This window comes from Pleurodeles waltl, chromosome 8 (assembly GCF_031143425.1).
Source record: "Pleurodeles waltl isolate 20211129_DDA chromosome 8, aPleWal1.hap1.20221129, whole genome shotgun sequence".
Classification (NCBI taxonomy): Eukaryota; Metazoa; Chordata; class Amphibia; order Caudata; family Salamandridae; genus Pleurodeles; species Pleurodeles waltl.
Window position 1 is genome coordinate 418,661,280 of NC_090447.1, and position 20,584 is coordinate 418,681,863.

Genomic DNA, 20,584 nt, shown 5'->3' on the forward strand with positions numbered 1-20,584 from the left:
GGAAGAAGAGTGAACCGGAGTCCACGCGAAGTCACAAAAGGGAGTCCCACGACGCCCGAAGACAACTCAGAAGGTTGTGCACTGCAGGTTAGTGTGTCAGGGACCCAGGCTTGGCTGTGCACGAAGGAAATCCTGGAAGAGTGCACAGGAGCCGGAGCAGCTGCAAATCACGCGGTACCCAGCAATGCAGTCTAGCGTGGGGAGGCAAGGACTTACCTCAATCAAACTTGGACTGAAGAGTCACTTGACTGTGGGAGTCACTTGGACAGAGTTGCTGAGTTCCAAGGACCACGCTCGGCATGCTGAGAGGGGACCCAGAGGACTGGTGATGCAGTCTTTTCTTGCCTGCGGTTGCAGGGGGAAGATTCCGTCGACCCACAGGAGATTTCTTCAGAGCTCCTGGTGCAAGGAGGAGGCTGGCTACCCCCAGAGCATGTACAACCTGGAAACAGTCGAGAAAGCCGGCAGGATGAAGCGATACAAGGTTTCTAGTAGTCTTCTGGCTACTTTGTTGCTGTTTTGCAGGCGTCCTGAGCAGTCAGCGGTCGATACTTTGCCAGAAGGTGAAGAGGGAGATGCAGAGGAACTTTGGTGAGCTCTTGCATTCGTTATCTGAAGAATTCCCCAAAGCAAAGACCCTAAATAGCTAGAAAAGGAGGTTTGGCTACCTAGGAAGGAGGATTGGCTACTAACAGAGGTAAGAGCCTATCAGAAGGAGTCTCTGACATCAGCTGCTGGCACTGGCCACTCAGAGCAGTCCAGTGGGCCAGCAACACCTCTGAATCCAAGATGGCAGAGGTCTAGGGCACACTGGAGGAGCTCTTGGCACCTCCCCTGGGAGGTGCAGGTCAGGGGAGTGGTCACTCCCCTTTCCTTTGTCCAGTTTCGCGCCAGAGCAGGGCTGGGGGATCCCTGAACCGGTGTAGACTGGCTTATGCAGAGATGGGCAGCATATGTGCCCATCAAAGCATTTCCAGACGCTGGGTGAGGCTACTCCTCCCCAGCCATCACACCTATTTCTAAAGGGAGAGGGTGTTACACCCTCTCTCAGAGGAAATCCTTTGTTCTGCCTTCCTGGGCCAGGGCTGCCTGGACCCCAGGAGGGCAGAAACTTGTCTGAGGGGTTGGCAGCAGCAGCAGCAGCTGCAGTGGAGACCCCGGAAGGCAGTTTGGCAGTACCCGGGTTCTGTGCTAGAGACCCGGGGGATTATGGAATTGTCTCCCCAATGCCAGAATGGCATTGGGGTGACAATTCCATGATCTTAGACATGTTACATGGCCATGTTTGGAGTTACCATTGTGACGCTATACATAGGTAGTGACCTATGTATAGTGCACACGTGTAATGCTGTCCCCGCACTCACAAAGTCTGGGGAATTTGCTCTGAAGAATGTGGGGGCACCTTGGCTAGTGCCAGGGTGCCCACACACTAAGTAACTTTGCACCCAACCTTCACCAGGTGAAGGTTAGACATATAGGTGACTTATAAGTTACTTAAGTGCAGTGGTAAATGGCTGTGAAATAACGTGGACGTTATTTCACTCAGGCTGCACTGGCAGGCCTGTGTAAGAATTGTCAGATCTCCCTATGGGTGTCAAAAGAAATGCTGCAGCCCATAGGGATCTCCTGGAACCCCAATATACTGGGTACCTCAGTACCATATACTAGGGAATTATATGGGTGTACCAGTATGCCAATGTGAATTGGTGAATTTGGTCACTAGCCTGTTAGTGACAATTTGGAAAGCAGAGAGAGCATAACCACTGAGGTTCTGTTTAGCAGAGCCTGAGTGAGACAGTTAGTCATCACACAGGGAACACATACAGGGCACATACTTATGAGCACTGGGGCCCTGCCTGGCAGGGTCCCAGTGACACATAGACTAAAACAACATATATACAGTGAAATATGGGGGTAACATGCCAGGCAAGATGGTAGTTTCCTACATGTTCTGACCCAGGTGAAATGGGGTCACCACTTTAGGGAGGAAAGAGGCACAAGTATGAAGCACTACCCTGTCCAAAAACATTGTGAGATATGGAGGATTTGACAAGAAAGCATGCATGCATCTTACTCAACCTCCTGGCAGATGTTATTGCCACAAAGAAGGCTGCCTTGTCGTGAGCAGCCAGAGGAGACAACTGTGTAAAGGCTCAAAGGGAGACCTCATAAGATAGGTGGGAACTCAATTTAAGTCCCACTGAGGCATGATAAAGGGCGTAGGAGGAAACAATTATACAAGCCCTTTAAGGAATCTATTTACAATAGGAGATTTAAATAATAAAGGCTGATCGGGCAGCCAAAGAAAAGCCAATAAGGCAGAAAGATAAAACTTGAGAGTGCCCAAAGCAGAGCCCTGCTGGGCAACGGACAAGATAAAGAGAGGAATGTCAGAAAAAAAGCAGAAAGAGGATCAACAGATCTTTCTGTACAATAATTTAGAAAGTGCCTCCAACGAAAGGCGTATACCGTCTTGGTAGAGGGATGCCTGACTGATAGAATAACTTTACAGACTTCAGGATGAAGGTCGAAGGCTGTCATCTGTCGCCGCTCAATCTCCAGGCATGAAAGCAGAGGTTTGACAGGTTCGGGTGGAGAACCTTCCCCTGCTGCTGCGACAGAAGATCTTCCCGAAGGGGCAGCTGATCGGAGAATCGATGGTCATTTTCAGAAGCTTGGGATACCAGGCTCTCCGTGCCCAGTCCAGAGCCACCAGGATTACTTGGGCCCGGTCATTCTTGATCTTCTTGACAACTCTGGGCAGACGTGGTATCGGCATAAAGACGTTCCGGAGGCCTGAGCTCCATTTGCGATTAAAAGCATCACCGAGCAAGTGCTACCTTGGAAACTCCAACACGCAAGACTGCTGACATTGCGTATTCTCTGTGGAGGTGAACAGATCTAACCAAGGCTCTCCCTACTGCTGAAAGAGTCCTTGTGCTACCTCCGGATGCAGATGCCACTCATGGTTCGCTAGGCATCGACGGTGGAGTTAGTCTGACCTGGGGTTCAGAGAACCTGCCAGGTGGTGAACCACCAGGGTTATGTCTTGGTGTTCCCGCCATGTCCAGACATGCAAGGCCCCTTGACAAAGGGTCCATGACCCACACCGCCCTGCTTGTTGCAGTACCACATTGCGGTGGTGTTGTCTGTGAACACCTGCACTATCTTCCCTTCGACAACAGGAAGAAATGCCTTCAATGCTAGTCGGATCTATCACTACTGTAACCTCTGGTTAGGGAAGGGAGAGGAGTCTGCCTCTGACCCACTGCAGATCTTTTGCAGCTCCCTCTGAGATCTGAACCATGTCTGTGAGATTTCCCTAATGCTGTGCCCACTGCAGAGCCCTCATTTGCCATCTGGCATGTTTTACTAACAGGATTCAGGAGGCCATGAGGCCCAACAGCCTCAGTGTCTCTCACTGAAACCCAGGGTAGAGGCCGAAACATCGGAATCAGAACCTGAATATCCTGGGCTTGCTGCTCATGGAGGAGAAGTCCAAAAATGCATGAAAAGGAGCGTCTGAGAGGGAGTCAGGTGTGACTTTGGCACGTGTATAGTGAACCCCAGCGAATGCAGGAGGTTTGCCGAAGTCTGAAGGTGGGTGATGACTGACTGGGGTGATGGAGCCTTCAACAGCTAGTCATCAAGGTAGGGGAAGAATGAAACCCCTAAGCCTGCACAGATGAGTTGCGACCACCGCCATCACCTTGGTAAACACGCGAGGGGCACTGGTAAGGCCAAAGGGTAGCACAGTAAACTGAAAGTACTCGCAGCCTACTTTGAATCGCAAGTAGCTCCTGGGGGCAAGCAGGTTGGGGATGTGAAAATAAGCATCCTGCAAGTCAAACCCTACTGTTCAGTTTCCTTGGTCTAGGGCAGACAAGACCTGAGCCAGAGTGAGCATCTTGAATATCGCCTTTTTGAGGAAGAGATTGACGACCTGCAAATCCAGAATAGGGCAAAAACCTTTGTTCTTTTTGGGTAGCAGAAATTAGCGGGAATAACAACCACTGTCTACTTCTGATATTGGGACCCTTTCTATGGCTCCCTTGGCCAAAGAAAGCCATAACTTCCTCGTGGAGCAAAACCAAGTGATCCTCCATGAGCTGTTCTTTTGAGGGATGCATTGGGGGAGGGAAACTTTGGAAGGGGGAGGAATAGCCCTTCTGTATGATCTGCAAGACCTACTTGTCCTATGTTATGGACCGCTAGTAAGGTAGATGAAATTGAATCCTCCTTCCAACTGGAGGTACATGGTCTTGCAGAATCACACTAGGAGGGCTTGGCCACTGTAGAGGTGGGGGGCTGGGTGGCGGACTTCTGGCCACACCATCGGGGTCTGAAGACACGACCGTGTCCCCTCACAAGATGGCCTGTCGGAGGACCGTGGCTGGTCTGTGGATGGTGTGGTGCCACGCTCCTTCCGAAGCCTCGAAAGGGGCGATAGACACACTGTTGGCAAGGAGTTGCCAAGAGGCCCAAGGACTAGGCCGTAACCTAAGAGTCTTTAAAGCGCTCTAGTGCTGAGTCTGCCTTTTCACAAAACAGGTGGGACCCATTGAAGGGCATGTCCATGAGGTTTGCCTGGATATTCCCTGAAAAGATGTACGAAGCCAGGAGTGACATTGAAGGGCCATCGTTGAAGAAATTGCTTAACCCAGCAATCAGTCGTGTCCAAACAACAGCTGATGGTAACCTTTGCCGCATCTCTCCCATCTTTAACCACTTGGGAAAGAATGGCCTGTGCGTCCGGGACCTGAGGCAGCACCTGCACCCCCTAATCCCACAAAGTGTGGGAAAATCGGCCCAATAAGCATGAGCTGTTTACCAACCTCAATACCAAGCTGTTGGAAGAAAACATCTTCTTCCCAAGCTGATCCAGCCGTTTGGATTCCCTATTCAGGGGTGCAGAAGGAAAAGCACCATGGAATGCAGACGCTTGGATTAGCAAGCTCTCTGGGGTAGGGTGTTGGGTGAGGAAAACAGGGACACCCGGAGCTGGGCGACGGTGGTGGCCCTTTGTCCTATTTACAGGAGCTCTTCCGATGTGGAAGTCCCTGGCTGAAGAATCTCTGTCAGGAGGTTAGTCCTGACCGGCACCGTAGGCAAATTTAAAATTATTAATTTTAAAAGCAAAAGAGTCTTAAATCCTTTAGTAAACAGTAAAAACACTGTTAGCATTGAAAAGTACCTGGGTAGCATCAAAATAACATGCGGGGGTGAGTGTGCATCGAAAAAGGTTAGCGGTGCGTTGATTTCTCCCCCCACCCCCCGAGCGAGACAGTGTTTAGTTTCTCCTTCTCCGGTCGGGTCATTTTTCCTCTCCGCAGGAGAGCGATGCGTCGATCCGGGCAAGTAATCGGGTCCAGGCAGGCGTTGCGTCATTTTTCCGTGCCCAGCAAGGTTTGTGTCGAAAATCCTGCCGCACGGTATCAGCAAAACCACGCAATGTGGGTTGCAATGTTATCACCTCTGTCAGCGGGTGTTGCGCGTCGTTTCTCCAGCTGCGTGCATCAACCTTCCAGCCCTGATGCCGGTGGAGCGTCTATTTCTGCCGTGAAGGCGGTGGCCCGTTGTTTTTTTAGCCGCGACTCGGAAGGCGCGTCAATATTTTCCCCGCACAGCGGTCTTTGGGTGCATTTCCAGTCTTGGTCTGCCAGCTTCACCTTCCAAGGCCCCAGGAACTGGAAAGGGCACCACTTGGCAGGAGAGGAGTCTCAGCAGAGAGTCCAGGTGCTGGCAGGAGAATTCTTTGATGGCCCTGAGACTTCAACAACAGGAGGCAAGCTCAGGACAAGCCCTTGGAGATTTCTTCACAAGCAGGAACGCACAACAAAGTCCAGTCTTTGTCCCCTTGCACAGGCAGAACCAGCAACTGCAGGACAGCTCCACAAAGTACAGTCACAGGCAGGGCAGCACTTCTCCTCAGCTCGTCAGCTCTGCTCCAAGCAGAGGTTCCTCTTGCTTTCCAGAAGTGTTCTAAAGTCTGTGGCTCTGGGTGACCTTCTTATACCCATTTTGGCCTTTCAAGTAGGCCTACTTCAAAGGAACGTCTCTCTTGTTTGTGAGATTCTGCCTTGCTAAGACCAGGCCCCAGACACACACCAGGGGGTTGGAGACTGCATTGTGTGAGGGCAGGCACAGCCCTTTCAGGTGTGACTACTCTTCCCCTCCCTCCTAGCACAGATGGCTCATCAGGATATGCAGGCTACACCCCAGCTCCCTTTGTGTCACTATCTAGAGAGAGGTGCAAATAGCCCAACTATCAAACTAACCCAAACAGGGAATCCACAAACAGGCAGAGTCACAGAATGGTTTAAGCAAGAAAATGTCCACTTTCTAAAAGTGGCATTTTCAAACAGAATCTCCAAACCAACCTTACTAAAAGATGTATTTTTAAATTGTGAGCTCAGAGACCCCAAACTCCAGATGTCTATCTGCTCCCAAATGGAAACTACGCTTTAATCATATTTAAAGGTAGCCCCCATGTTGACATATGAGAGAGATAGGCCTTGCAACAGTGAAAAACGAATTTGGCAGTATTTCACTGTCAGGACATATAAAACACATTAGCATATGTCCTACCTTAAACATACACACTGCACCCTGCCCATGGTGATACCAGGGCCTACCTTATGGGTGTCTTACATGTAAGAAAAGGAAAGGTTTAGACCTGGCAAGTGGGTGCACTTTCCAAGTCGAACTGGCAGTTTAAAACTGCACACACAGACACTGTAGTGGCAGGTCCGAGCCATGTTTACAGAGCTACTAATGTGGTGGCACAACCAGTGCTGCAGGCCCACTAGTATCATCTGATTTACAGGCCCTGGGCACCTCTAGTGCACTGTACTAGGGACTTACCAGTAAATCAAATATGCCAAGCATGGAAATCCAATCAACAGTACAATTTACACAGAGAGCATATGCACTTTAGCACTGGTTAGCAGTGGTAAAGTGCTCAGAGTTCTAAAGTCAACAACAACAGGTCAGAACAAATAGGAGGCAGGAGGCAAAATGATTGGGGATGACCCTGCATAAGGAAAAAAGTCCAACATGGACCATCCTCAAAGAAACCTCCACTCTCTGGGCATCCTGCTCTTCTTTACCCAACCTGGTACAGCTGCCACCTCTTATATGCGGTCATCAAGCTCAGTCTGTAGAGGCGTGCAGCTGTTCTGCGAAAAATCTCAGCCAGGCTGTCTGCTCTTGCCTTCATCTCCTTTCCACTGCGTACCACATAATGGAGCTGCCATCAATCAAGGAAAGCTCTGCCTTGTTTCTGTGCTGCAAATCTATCAGGTACATTAGCATACTTCGACGGTGTGGGTATTGGGTCAACAGTAAGTCAGTGGCTGGTGGGGGATGGGTTGGAGGTAGTCACACAGAGCTTCCAGTATCGCTCCTAGCCGCCATGCTCTGCTACCAATGTTAACGGTGTTGAAAATTATTAAATAGCATGGGCCCTTGTAGAATCCCATAGCGTACAACACTGGGAGTGACAGTGATGGTAAAACAGATACAATCAGGGATCTGTTTGTCATAAACAACACCAGGCATATCATCAGCACCTCTGGGACCCTCCACAACATCATTCAACCAATTCAATAGCAAAAGATGATCATGGTGTCCTATGCTCCAAGCACAACTTTATTTGGGTATACCACAGCCAGGATGTCATGCCAGTCATCAAGAAGGGGAATTCTGATACCAGGTATTCTGCAAAATCCTGACTGAAGTGGGGAATCTGAATTTGTTTAAGTGGACATTTAACAGGCCCCTTACCACTTTAACATCCTTCGCTACGGAGGCAAAATTATTATTATTATTTTTTTTACAGTAAGGAAGCAGGTTGATGAGCTTGGTCTTGCGGGCTACCCATTTCCTGCGTTCCTATATGCTGATGATGTGATCCTCATGCCTAAGACTGCAGAAAATGATGGACCTTTTTGCAGGCTTTATGGCCTCAGTAAAGCTTAAAATAAATAAGGTTAAGACTTTCGTAATCATTTGTAGAACGACCCCAACACAAACTAAACCCTTTTACCTGGAAGGCACTCAGATAACAAAGGTTAAGTCCTTCTGGTATCTGGGGTACTCCTCAACAGCAAGGGGTCATGGGCTGAGCATATACATAATACCAGGCTAAAAATTAAAAGACGTATCGAAGGGGTGTTCAGGTTCGCAACCTGGGCAGCCACCTAATTAAAGAAATTCTAACCATTTACATAGCAAAGGTCCAGTCTGTAGCAATGTATGGAGGGGGTTTGTGGGGTTATTCTCCTGGTACATCTCTCTACAGATAGAGGAAAACATTTTCCTGAGGTGTCTGCTATGCTCCCTTAACTCATCTGAGTCCCTTATTTTACATTGGGAAGCTGGTTTAAATCATTTAGAAGACATTTTATTATTTAGATAGATGGCCTGGCTCACAAAGGCAATCATTCAGGATTGCTTGAATATGGACTTTCCGATTAAAATTCCATGGTTGTCATATATTAAAAGCACCCTTAGGACGGTATATGGTTTCTAGGGTGTCCAAGAACCAGATAGCATACTCTCACTGGAGAAATCTACCATGAAAGCTGTAAAGCTGGAAAAAGGGGTGAGGAAAAGAGCTGCTCAGGATGAGGTAAATCATACTGTGGAGACATATTTCTGTTAACCTTTCTCTAGGCTTTCAATCATATTTAACATGGGTTACAAACGCTCAACACCGCTTTGTCCTGATTAGATTAAGGTTGGGCATTGTGCATCATCTTGTAGATAGCGGCAGCTACTCCGCTATGGTGGAGGAGTGTCACCCCTACACCTCCCACCCCCGCCAGTAGCAGCAGCTGCAAACCTTTTACAATACAAAAGTAATAAACTATGTTTATAATTATTTTAATGTAAAAGGGTTGGGGCCATGGGGCGTGACAGGGACGGAAGGGGAAGGGCACAGCACTCTCCTCTGTGCACATGTATGTTTGGCCGGCCAGGTCACTGTGTTGCTGGGTTGGAGACAGCAGGCAGAGGCTCCCACTCTCCCTCGGAGCACCAAGCCAGGGCGCTCCGGCCAATCCTAACGCTGTTTTCATGCTGCCAGCAGCATGAAGGCAGCATTAGGATTGGCCCCAGGGCAGGCTGGGAGTCTGTGCCTGCTGTGAGGACGGAGGAGCGGCGTGGCAGAGAGGAAGGTAAGTTTTTAAAAAAAAATGATTATAATTTTTTATTCCCATCCCCCCATAACACAGACACGACTGCTAGTAGAAATCCTCACCTTAAACGTTTAAAAGTAATGAAGTCCCAGGCTACTCCATGTGACGGAACGTCTAGGCAATGTACATTACATTTTATGATATTCTGCAAGTCTTACTCCTTTTTAAGGACTCGTTTTTTAAAACCTATTTTTGGCATACATAAGATCAGGGAATATAAATTTGCTAAGCGTTTCTGTATGCCATGGAATCACCTGTTATTTTATTTTTTTTACTTGTTGCAACTTCTATTTGTAGTGCACTCCGTGTTAGGAAAAGAATGTTGTAACAAACCTGGATACGCCACGTAAAAAACTACTGTTTTATATAACAGTTTGAAGTACTATTTATTGTGCATATTTTGTGCTTTTATGGCTGAAGAAAACAGAGCCGAAATAAAGATTTTTAAGACTAAGACTCCCACGTCATGTAAAATTATTTGATTATGTTGTCACTTTAGGTTTCACAGCTCATAACTGAAAACTGTAAAAGAAAACAAATGAAAGAATGATGGAATTACAAGGTTGATTCCAGAACTTGACTAATTTTACTAACACAAAGCTGATAATTATTCAATCCAAGGCATGGACAAGGGTGTGTGTGGGCTTCTTATTAGCTGACAATGCCCAGAGCGTTGTCTACAGATCTTTCCTAATTGGAATGTACCCAACTGTTAGTAAACCAGAATACAGGCCTTTTTAGTGTTTACCATGTTATCAGTTATGCCGCACTATCAATGAGTGGTGCATAAGGTAGGTAGGATTAGGGTGTTTTTCACTGAGAATCATGGAAAAATAAAAGCACCAGATGGGGGTCAGACAGAGAGGGAATTTACATTGCAAGCACTGATAAGTTGAATGATATTTCACTTATCGGAGCAGCACCACAGTATTAAATGAAAATGTCACTTACCCAGTGTACATCTGTTCGTGGCATCAGTCGCAGTAGATTCGCATGTTTTGCAATAGCTCGCCATCTGGTGTTGGGCCGGAGTGTTACAAGTTGTTTTTCTTCGAAGAAGTCTTTCGAGTCACGGGACCGAGTGACTCCTCCTTTTGTCTCCATTGCGCATGGGCGTCGACTCCATCTTCGATTGTTTTTCCCCGCAGAGGGTGAGGTAGGAGTTGAATTGTAGTAATAGTGGTCATGCAATGGAGTGACTAAGTATGCACCTATTTAAGGTTGAGATGATACATATACAAATAGTTGAAGGTAACTTCCAAACTGCTACAGGCTCCCGGGGAGGCGGTTGGGCACATGCAAATCTACTGCGACTGATGCCACGAACAGATGTACACTGGGTAAGTGACATTTTCAGTTCGATGGCATCTGTCGCTGTAGATACGCATGTTTTGCATAGACTAGTAAGCAGTTATCTCCCCAAAAGCGGTGGATCAGCCTGTAGGAGTGGAAGTAGTCTGAAATAATGTTCTTAATACGGCTTGACCTACTGTGGCTTGTTGTGCGGATAACACGTCTACACAGTAGTGCTTGGTGAATGTGTGAGGCGTAGACCATGTGGCTGCCTTACATATTTCTTGCATTGGGATGTTTCCTAGAAAGGCCATGGTAGCACCTTTCTTTCTGGTTGAGTGTGCCCTTGGTGTAATGGGCAGCTGTCGTTTAGCTTTAAGGTAGCAGATTTGGATGCATTTAACTATCCATCTGGCTATACCTTGTTTTGATATTGGGTTTCCTGCATGAGGTTTTTGAAATGCAATAAATAGTTGTTTAGTCTTTCTGATGTTCTTTGTTCTGTCAATGTAATACATCAATGCTCTTTTGACATCTAATGTATGTAGTGCCCTTTCTGCTACGGTATCTGGCTGTGGAAAAAACACTGGAAGTTCCACTGTTTGATTTAGATGGAACGGTGAAATAACCTTTGGCAAAAATTTAGGATTGGTCCTTAGGACGACCTTATTCTTGTGTAGTTGTATAAAAGGTTCCTGTATTGTAAACGCCTGAATCTCGCTTACTCTTCTTAGGGAAGTAATGGCGATGAGAAATGCCACCTTCCAGGTTAGGAACTGTATTTCGCAGGAGTGCATGGGTTCAAAAGGTGGACCCATAAGTCTAGTTAGGACAACATTTAGGTTCCATGAAGGAACAGGTGGTGTTCTTGGTGGTATAATTCTCCTAAGGCCCTCCATGAATGCTTTAATGACTGGTATGTTATATAGGGAAGTTGAATAGGTAGTCTGCAGGTATGCAGATATTGCTGCAAGGTGTATTTTAATGGAAGAGAAAGCCAGGTTAGATTTTTGTAAGTGAAGCAAGTAACCCACTACATGTTCTGGAGTTGTGTGTAATGGTTGTATTTGATTAATATGGCAGTAGCAAACAAACCTCTTCCGTTTACTTGCATAGCAGTGCCTGGTGGATGGCCTTCTGGCTTGTTTTATGACTTCCATACATTCTTGGGTAAGTTGTAAGTGCCCGAATTCTAGGATTTCAGGAGCCAGATTGCTAGATTCAGCGATGCTGGATCTGGGTGTCTGATCTTTTGGTTGTGTTGTGTCAACAGATCTGGCCTGTTGGGCAATTTGATGCAGGGTACTACTGATAGGTCTAGCAGCGTTGTGTACCAGGGTTGCCTTGCCCAAGTTGGTGCTATTAATATGAGTTTGAGTTTGTTTTGACTGAGTTTGTTTACCAGGTAAGGAAGGAGAGGGAGAGGAGGAAAAGTGTAAGCAAATATCCCTGACCAGTTCATCCATAGGGCATTGCCTTGGGACTGTTTGTGTGGGTATCTGGATGCGAAGTTTTGGCATTTGGCGTTCTCCTGTCGCAAACAAGTCTATCTGAGGTGTTCCCCAGAGTTTGAAATAAGTGTTCAGAATTTGGGGGTGAATTTCCCATTCGTGGACCTGTTGGTGATCTCGAGAGAGATTGTCTGCGAGTTGATTTTGGATCCCTGGTATAAATTGTGCTATTAGGCGAATTTGGTTGTGAATTGCCCAACGCCAAATCTTTTGTGCTAGCAGGCTTAACTGCGTGGAGTGCGTCCCCCCTTTCTTGTTTAGATAATACATTGTTGTCATGTTGTCTGTTTTGACGAGAATGTATTTGTGAACTATTATTGGTTGGAAAGCTTTTAGTGCTTGAAAAACTGCTAGAAGTTCTAGGTGATTTATATGCAGTTTTGTTTGATGTACGTTCCATTGTCCTTGTATGCTGTGTTGATCGAGGTGTGCTCCCCACCCTGTCATGGAAGCATCTGTTGTTATTACGTATTGTGGCACTGGGTCTTGGAAAGGCCGCCCTTTGTTTAAATTTATGTTGTTCCACCACAGAAGCGTGAGGTAAGTTTGGCGGTCTATTAACACCAGATCTAGAAGGTGACCCTGTGCTTGTGACCATTGTGATGCTAGGCACTGTTGTAAGGGCCTCATGTGCAGTCTTGCGTTTGGGACAATGGCTATGCATGAAGACATCATGCCTAGGAGTTGTAGTACCATCTTTGCTTGTATCCTTTGTGTTGGATACATGCGTTGTATGATGGTGTTGAAATTTTGAATTCTTTGTGGACTTGGAGTGGCTACTCCTTTTGATGTGTCTATTATGGCTCCTAGGTATTGTTGTACCTTGCGCAGCAGAATTTTGGATTTTGTGAAGTTGACGGTGAACCCTAGTTTGAAGAGGGTTTGTATGATATGATTTGTGTGATTTGAGCACTCTATTAACGAATGGGCCTTGATTAGCCAGTCGTCTAGATATGGGAACACATGTATTTGCTGCCTTCTTATGTGTGCAGCGACTACCGCTAGACATTTGGTAAAGACTCTTGGTGCGGTTGTTAATCCGAAAGGCAGTACCTTGAATTGGTAATGTATTCCCTTGAATACAAACCTTAGGTATTTCCTGTGCGATGGGTGTATTGGTATATGGAAATAAGCATCCTTGAGGTCTAAAGTTGCCATGTAGTCGTGTAGTTTTAGCAATGGCAATACTTCTTGTAGTGTGACCATGTGAAAGTGGTCTGATTTGATGAAAGTGTTCACTACTCTGAGGTCTAGGATTGGTCTCAGCGTTTTGTCCTTCTTTGGTATCAGAAAGTACAGTGAGTAAACTCCTGTGTTTATTTGTGTGTTTGGCACTAATTCGATTGCATTCTTTTGCAATAGTGCCTGCACTTCTATCTCCAGGAGATTGGAATGATGTTTTGTCAAATTTTGTGCTTTTGGTGGTATGTTTGGAGGGAATTGTAGAAATTCTATGCAATAACCATGTTGGATAATTGCTAGAACCCAAGTGTCTGTAGTGATTTCCTCCCATGCTTTCTAATAATGACTTATTCTTCCCCCCACTGGTGTTGTGTGGAGGGGGTGAGTGACATGTGAGTCACTGTTTAGTAGTAGGGGTTTTGGGGCTCTGAAATCTTCCTCTATTCCTAGGGAATTGCCCTCCTCTATATTGTCCCCGAAAACCTCCTCTATACTGTCCCTGGTAACTGGACGGTGTTGCTTGTGAGGTGCTGGCTTGTGTGCTCTGACCCCGAAACCCCCCTCTAAAGGGTGTTTTACGGAATGTGCTGTAATTCCCTCTGCTCTGCGGGGAGTAGAGTGCGCCCATGGCTTTGGCAGTGTCCGTATCTTTTTTGAGTTTCTCAATCGCTGTGTCCACTTCTGGACCGAACAGTTCTTTTTCGTTAAAAGGCATATTGAGAACTGCTTGTTGAATCTCTGGTTTAAATCCAGACGTTCGGAGCCATGCATGCCTTCTGATAGTTACAGATGTATTAATTGTCCGTGCAGCTGTATCTGCAGCGTCCATGGAGGAGCGGATCTGGTTGTTGGAAATGGTCTGTCCTTCCTCAACCACTTGTTTTGCCCTATTTTGTAAGTCCTTGGGCAGATGTTCAATGAGATGTTGCATCTCGTCCCAATGGGCTCTGTCATAGCGCGCAAGCAGTGCCTGGGAGTTCGCGATGCGCCACTGGTTTGCAGCTTGTGCTGCAACTCTCTTACCAGCTGCATCGAACTTGCGGCTTTCTTTATCTGGGGGTGGTGCATCTCCAGATGTGTGGGAGTTGGCCCTTTTCCTAGCTGCTCCTACAACGACAGAGTCTGGTGGCAGCTGTGTAGTGATGAAAACCGGGTCTGTAGGAGGCGCCTTATACTTTTTTTCCACCCTTGGTGTGATTGCCCTACTTTTGACCGGCTCCTTAAAGATTTCTTTTGCGTGCCGGAGCATACCAGGGAGCATAGGCAGGCTTTGGTATGAGCTGTGGGTGGAGGAGAGTGTGTTGAATAAAAAATCATCCTCGACCTGTTCTGAGTGGAGGCTTACGTTGTGAAATTGTGCTGCTCTAGCCACCACTTGAGAATACGCGGTGCTGTCCTCTGGTGGAGATGGCTTCGTAGGGTATGCCTCCGGACTGTTATCGGACACTGGGGCGTCGTATAGGTCCCATGCGTCTTGATCTTGGTCACCCTGGCTTATGGTGGTGTGAGCTGGGGAGTGTGATGGAGTTTGTGCTGGTGAGACGTTAATCACGGGCGGAGGAGAGGGTGGTGGGGTAACTCTTTTCACCACTTTTGGTTGTGGTGTCTGTTCAGTTTGGAACTCCAACCTTCTCTTTCTTCTAATAGGGGGAAGGGTGCTTATTTTTCCTGTCCCCTGCTGTATGAAAATACGCTTTTGCGTATGGTCCACATGAGTTGATTGTAGCTCTTCCTCAAACCTATGCTTTTGCATTTGGGAGGTTAGCGAGTGCTCTTCTGTATAAGAGCCTGAAGCTGGGTCGGTTGCAGTTTGTTTCGGGACCGAAACCCTGTCTGCGTCCTTTTTCGGCTCCGAGGTGACTTTTTTAATTTTCGGGGCCGAAACCTGTCGGCGCCGATCTTCTTCGGGGCCGCTGTCTCGGCGTCGAGCCGTGTCTACACCGGCATCTCGGTGTCGATGCTTGTCTCCAGCACCTTCTCGGTCCCGAGAAGGCTGCGTGCCGGTGTCTCGACCGGAGTCGGACGATCTCGGCACTGTTTGGGCCTTTTTCGGTGCCGACGGTCGGTCACCGAATTTATGGGTGGAGCCATGGCCTGGTGGCAGTGGCGTCCCCTGGGCCTTGTAAATCTTCCTCTGAGTGGTTTTCGACGTCTTACTCACGGTTTGTGTATCGTCGAATCCTTCGGAGTCTGAGTCTTGGATCGAGAAGGTACCTTCCTCTTCTTGTTCCTCGAACTCTCGGTGGGCTGTCGGCGCGGACGCCATCTGAAGTCTTCTGGCTCGACAGTCTCGGAGTGTTTTTCGGGACCGGAACGCACGACAGGCCTCGCAGGTGTCTTCACTGTGCTCAGGTGACAGGCACAGGTTACAGACCAAGTGTTGGTCCGTATAGGGGTATTTATTGTGGCATTTGGGGCAGAAACGGAACAGGGTCCGTTCCATCGGCGTTCTTCAGCACGCGGTCGGGCCGACCAGGCCCCGACGGGGGATCGAAAAAACTACCCCCGAAGGGCACCGGAGCTCTTCGATCCTTCGACGCGGTGTTGAATCTAACTACGCCGATCCCGAACGCAACAATACCGATGAAAATCTTCCGAAATTAGCTATCTTTCCGTTCCGAAACTCGGAGCGACAGGAACACGTCCGAACCCGATGGCGGAAAAAAAACAATCAAAGATGGAGTCGACGCCCATGCGCAATGGAGACAAAAGGAGGAGTCACTCGGTCCCGTGACTCGAAAGACTTCTTCGAAGAAAAACAACTTGTAACACTCCGGCCCAACACCAGATGGCGAGCTATTGCAAAACATGCGTATCTACAGCGACAGATGCCATCGAACATAAGGTTACTAAATCCGGGCCGCAACCACTTCAGCACTAGTGGTGCTCTACACACAGAGAGAACCAAAGATAAATTAAGAAAACCCTAAGGGTGATAGAATTAAAGTGTTCATTTCACATCTCAACAGTTTCAGATCAACCAAAGCAGTTAACTATTAAGATAAGCCCTAAGATAAAGTTGGAACTCAATAAAATAAGTAATTTTGGAGCAAAAGAGCACAGACATTATTGAATAAAATGAGCAATTTAATTATCTTGAGTTATTCAATATTAGCATTGAGTACTTGTTGGCACTAAGCTCGGGGTGATAAAAATAAATATACTAAACTGAACATATCACCCAATGTGACATTTTTGAAAATTAAAAAGTCCAATTCAGACAACACTCTGTTTTCCGCTATTCAAGGTGTTAATAATAGTAGCATCCCTAACCCAAGCTCATTCGTCCCTCAAGAAGCCAGGTAATTCTAAGATAATGAACCAAGCATTTTGTATCAATCTATTCAAAACACGTAAAATCAAACACATTCACCTCTTTGGTTTTGGTCATACTCTCTGCAATGATACTGGCAGCTCCAGGGTCATCAGTGACTGGAATGAAAGGCCGAGATGAGGCAGCAGACGCTGAAGGAGTCACGGCTGATGGAGTAATGGCATCTTCGGGTGCAGCCTATAATAGGAAATCTCGAGTTAACACAATGCTGGGCTCAGTATAAAAGTTGGGCGATCCCACCAATATCAGAAAAATGCCATCATTTTAAAGTTAAAGGTGCTTTATAAAACTAGAACAATGGGCATGGCCAGCATACCTATGCTTTATCTGTTTGCCTTGTTTATTCAACAGTAACATTATACATTTAGGATAAGTCAAACATGAGCATTATTTTTGCATACTTTCTTTAAGAGACTGTTTATGTGTTCTGCCTTGTACACCATCAGTTTTAATAGCCCAGCTTAAAAAGAAAAAGGACCCAAATACAGAGTTTTCCTCATACATGTGTAATCCCCTGCAACCCTGTGTTAACTCTCCAAAAAGATACAGCATACAATTCAGTGATTCATGGTGACACTGTGACAAAGACTTTAGCCAGTGCCTTACTTTAACAGAGGTTTTAGAAAGAGTATATTTCTCCTAGCATGACGTTTCTACACTGCCCCAGCCCAGGCCACCAGATGATGCTTGTAAAAAGATGCATTGGTTCACTTGGACCAAAGCAAACACAGTGTGAATTAAAATGTCAATACTGAAGTCTGTCAGGGGATAATTCATATTTCACGAAGCACTAACATACAACATCAACAGGAATGTAAGCTTTGTGACAATATATATTTGTACTAATCAGAAAAGAAAGGTAATGGGTTTTTCAACTGAAATTAAACCGTAGAGCACGTGTTACCTTTACTTTTGAATTGAACCACTGGGGGGCTTTCTAGTGCTATGAGACAAAACAAAGTACACAACATCTGACTGTAACAAAATAGTGATTATCATCTATATGATAAGAGAATTGTTTGAGCATGTTGTACTACCTATTTATGATACTTTGTTTTTTATGTTAGCACTTAGTGAAATAATCAACAAATTTCCTCTGTATAAAGATTTTTGGAAAAAAGACAACAAGTCACTAGCATCAAGGGCGCCCAACAGCAGCCAATATTATTATTAGCTGCTTTTTAATTGCATGAATTAATATTACACGATGTATGGCAGTACTGAGCCTCTAATATTGCATAGGAAGTCACAAATCTATTGCAATGATTCCTTGACAGAGCAAATATAGCCCAATGGACATGCAGCCCAATGGCACCATCAAGCATTCAAGTGTTTGAAAAACAAGTTGATCCTTTTAGCATTTCAGATTGAAAGACCACTACAATGAGGATGTGTTTTTATGCCAAAATAGGTTTGAGTCAAGAATTGGCTTTAACATACAAATCAGTTCGGAAAGCAAGTCAAATTTTACAGGTTCTTAATTTTCAGTTCATGAAAGGGCTGGGAAAAGAAGCACCAGAAGAGGCCCAAAAATAAGGTTTGAAAGTCTACTGAAGCAGCACAACAGACTAGGGTTTGTCCATACAATAAACAAAGACAGCAGCAAATGGCTATATTGTCATAATCTGAATAGTGCTGTTATATTTGAATTAAAAGACTTGCTCTTGAGAGACAATTTACTGGGAAATTTTCTAAAGAATGAATATTTATTGCTCCCCTGATGTTTAATATGGTAATAAGAATCAAACCGACTTTGCAGTACAATGAAAGTTAGGGAATTATTTTGAAAATGTGTTCATTACATTCAATCAGACCATATGTTCTTTCAATGTTATAAGCAGACTTCAATGACAAAGGAAAAAAAAAATGTTCTGTAGATGAACAAGTTACTTACCTGTGACAGCAGTTTTTCTGCTCTGATCTCTTTTTTAGATTCACATCCCTGCACTATTCCTCGATGTCTGATTGGTAACTCTTAGGAGTCAATGTTAAATCTGCATATACACATACAAAAAACATAGAAAACAGCCGTAGACCACTTGTATACAACCCATCTCATTTTGTGAAGCCCAAAACTGTGAGGAGCCCTTAGTTCCAAACCTCCTCAGAGGCACCAACCATCAGATTTACAAAGCTTCTTTATTCAACTAAAGGGGGAGGAGGAGAAGAAGTGAGTCTATGAACAGTAAGTTCAGATACAGCAATACATTTTTTCAGATACATTAGTGTTTACATGTAAAGGGCTAATTCTTTACATTCGAGGCTGCTCTAGCAGCTTGACAAAATTTATATTTTTATATAGTGAGAAATGTGTCCAACAGGCATTCTGGGGCTGAAAAAGTAACAATCTGGGGTAGGCCACAGATGAGATAATCAGCTAAAGGTATGGGTTTAAAACATTTCCTTGCGTTTTAGAGGTGGAAAGTAAACTAAGTTCTAGTGGCAACAAATTTTAGCAGCAATAGTGGAGGCATTTTGAATGCACTGCGGTTTTTCAGAAGATAGTTAGGAAGTCCTAAATAAAGAACTGGTGAATGGATTACAGTTTTCATATAATTTGTAGAGAGAAGACTAATTATATTTCTCAGTATCAGTAAAAATAAAAACAGCAACCAGCAAGAGTTTTTATCATCTGTGGTTGACTTCTTTACAGTTTCAGAAGCGACAAGAGGAGAGCCCAGCTTCAGCCACCAGTCATTTGACCAATATGAAGAGTTTCCCATTAGTTTCACCTCTGTGTTATCTGTAGGAAACTGGCAGCCATCCAGTTCATAACCACCCTTAGACACCATTTAAACCTGGGAAGAACAGCAGTTCAGGTGCACAACAAGCTGGGTGTCAACAGTGAATAGAAAAAAGTAAATGTCAAGTGAAAATATAAGTGCTGTCAGTGGTGCTATACAGATGTTAAGTAAGTCTATGCCCAGGGCTGAGTCTTGAGGCATGCCATGTGCTACTTTCTCAAACTCAAAAACAGAAGGTTTCAGAGAGACACAGAATACACAGTCCATCAAAAATAAAGTGCGCCAATTAACAGCTGTGACTTCAATACCTGATCTCTAAGGGGTTGAATAAGAGTTATATTGTCAAAGGGGGTGGATTAATCTAACAAAATCAAAATGGCAGAGTCATTTTTATCTAAAATAGTTTGCTCCAGCTTGATGGAATGTTGAGAAGACCATGCTGTAAGTGTGAAGTAGCCAGGAAGGCCAGGCCACAGTGTAGAACTTGGCCTTGCTCAGAGAGTGATGGGTCCAGCTTGAATAGGATTAGTATCTCTATTAAAATATCCCACATATCTGTGTACCAGAACTAGCTGGCTTAAGCTGATACAAGAAGTATACGCTTGCACAGTTCTTTCTTCAGTTTCCAAAAAAACCTCGGGCTACCGGAATCAGGAGAAAAGCGTAAGCAAATTCACCTGACCAAGAAATTAAAAGCGCTTCTCCTGGGTCCTGGAATACCACCCTATGCTGCGGAGGTTTGGCATTTGAAGGTCTCTGGCTTTGCAAAAAGACCCAGAGGAAGTGTACCTCATATTCCAAATGCAAAAATGTAGCAGCCTTGTACTCAAGCTCCACTCTGGACAATCTGCACTGCTTCTGCTTAGGGCAACTCTCATGATGTTCTGCAGCTCTACAATTACTCTGATTCCATGTATTAGAACCAAATGCCAGAGAAGCCGTAGTTTCTGAAAAAGTGCTTGTGATTTTGTTCCTCTTTGTCTGATTTCATAAGTACCTCTTAGTGCATAAGTAGCAGCAACAGTGCTTTCAAGGCACGCCTGCAAGTCCTGCCTGAGTTCTTCAATGTTTATATACATGTTGTATTCTTGAGGGGACTGGAGGCTACTTGCAGAAACGTTTCGTAATCTGTTTCTACTGTGTAAAGCTCTTGACCGGCATAAATATTCTCCTTGCACGCACACAAAGTTAGGGCTTGTTTGATTTACGAAGTTATTAGAATACGTTTGTTTTATAATCCTGAGATTTGTTTCGATTTCATACCCAGGTGTTCCTAGGGCGGTCTCATTCTTAAGCGTTATTATGGAATCAAAGACATAC

At 45.5% G+C, this 20,584-nt stretch overlaps 1 protein-coding gene across 4 annotated transcripts in view; it reads right to left on the minus strand.

The window, feature by feature from the left end:
* HERC2 (HECT and RLD domain containing E3 ubiquitin protein ligase 2) overlaps nt 1-20,584 on the minus strand; it is a 1,448,528-nt gene that overhangs the window by 389,162 nt on the left and 1,038,782 nt on the right. For all 4 annotated transcript variants that reach the window (XM_069204283.1, XM_069204284.1, XM_069204285.1 and 1 more), the window contains exon 68: nt 16,560-16,697. In XM_069204283.1, the coding sequence (XP_069060384.1) occupies nt 16,560-16,697 (138 nt within the window). The remainder of the gene's footprint in view (nt 1-16,559; nt 16,698-20,584) is intronic.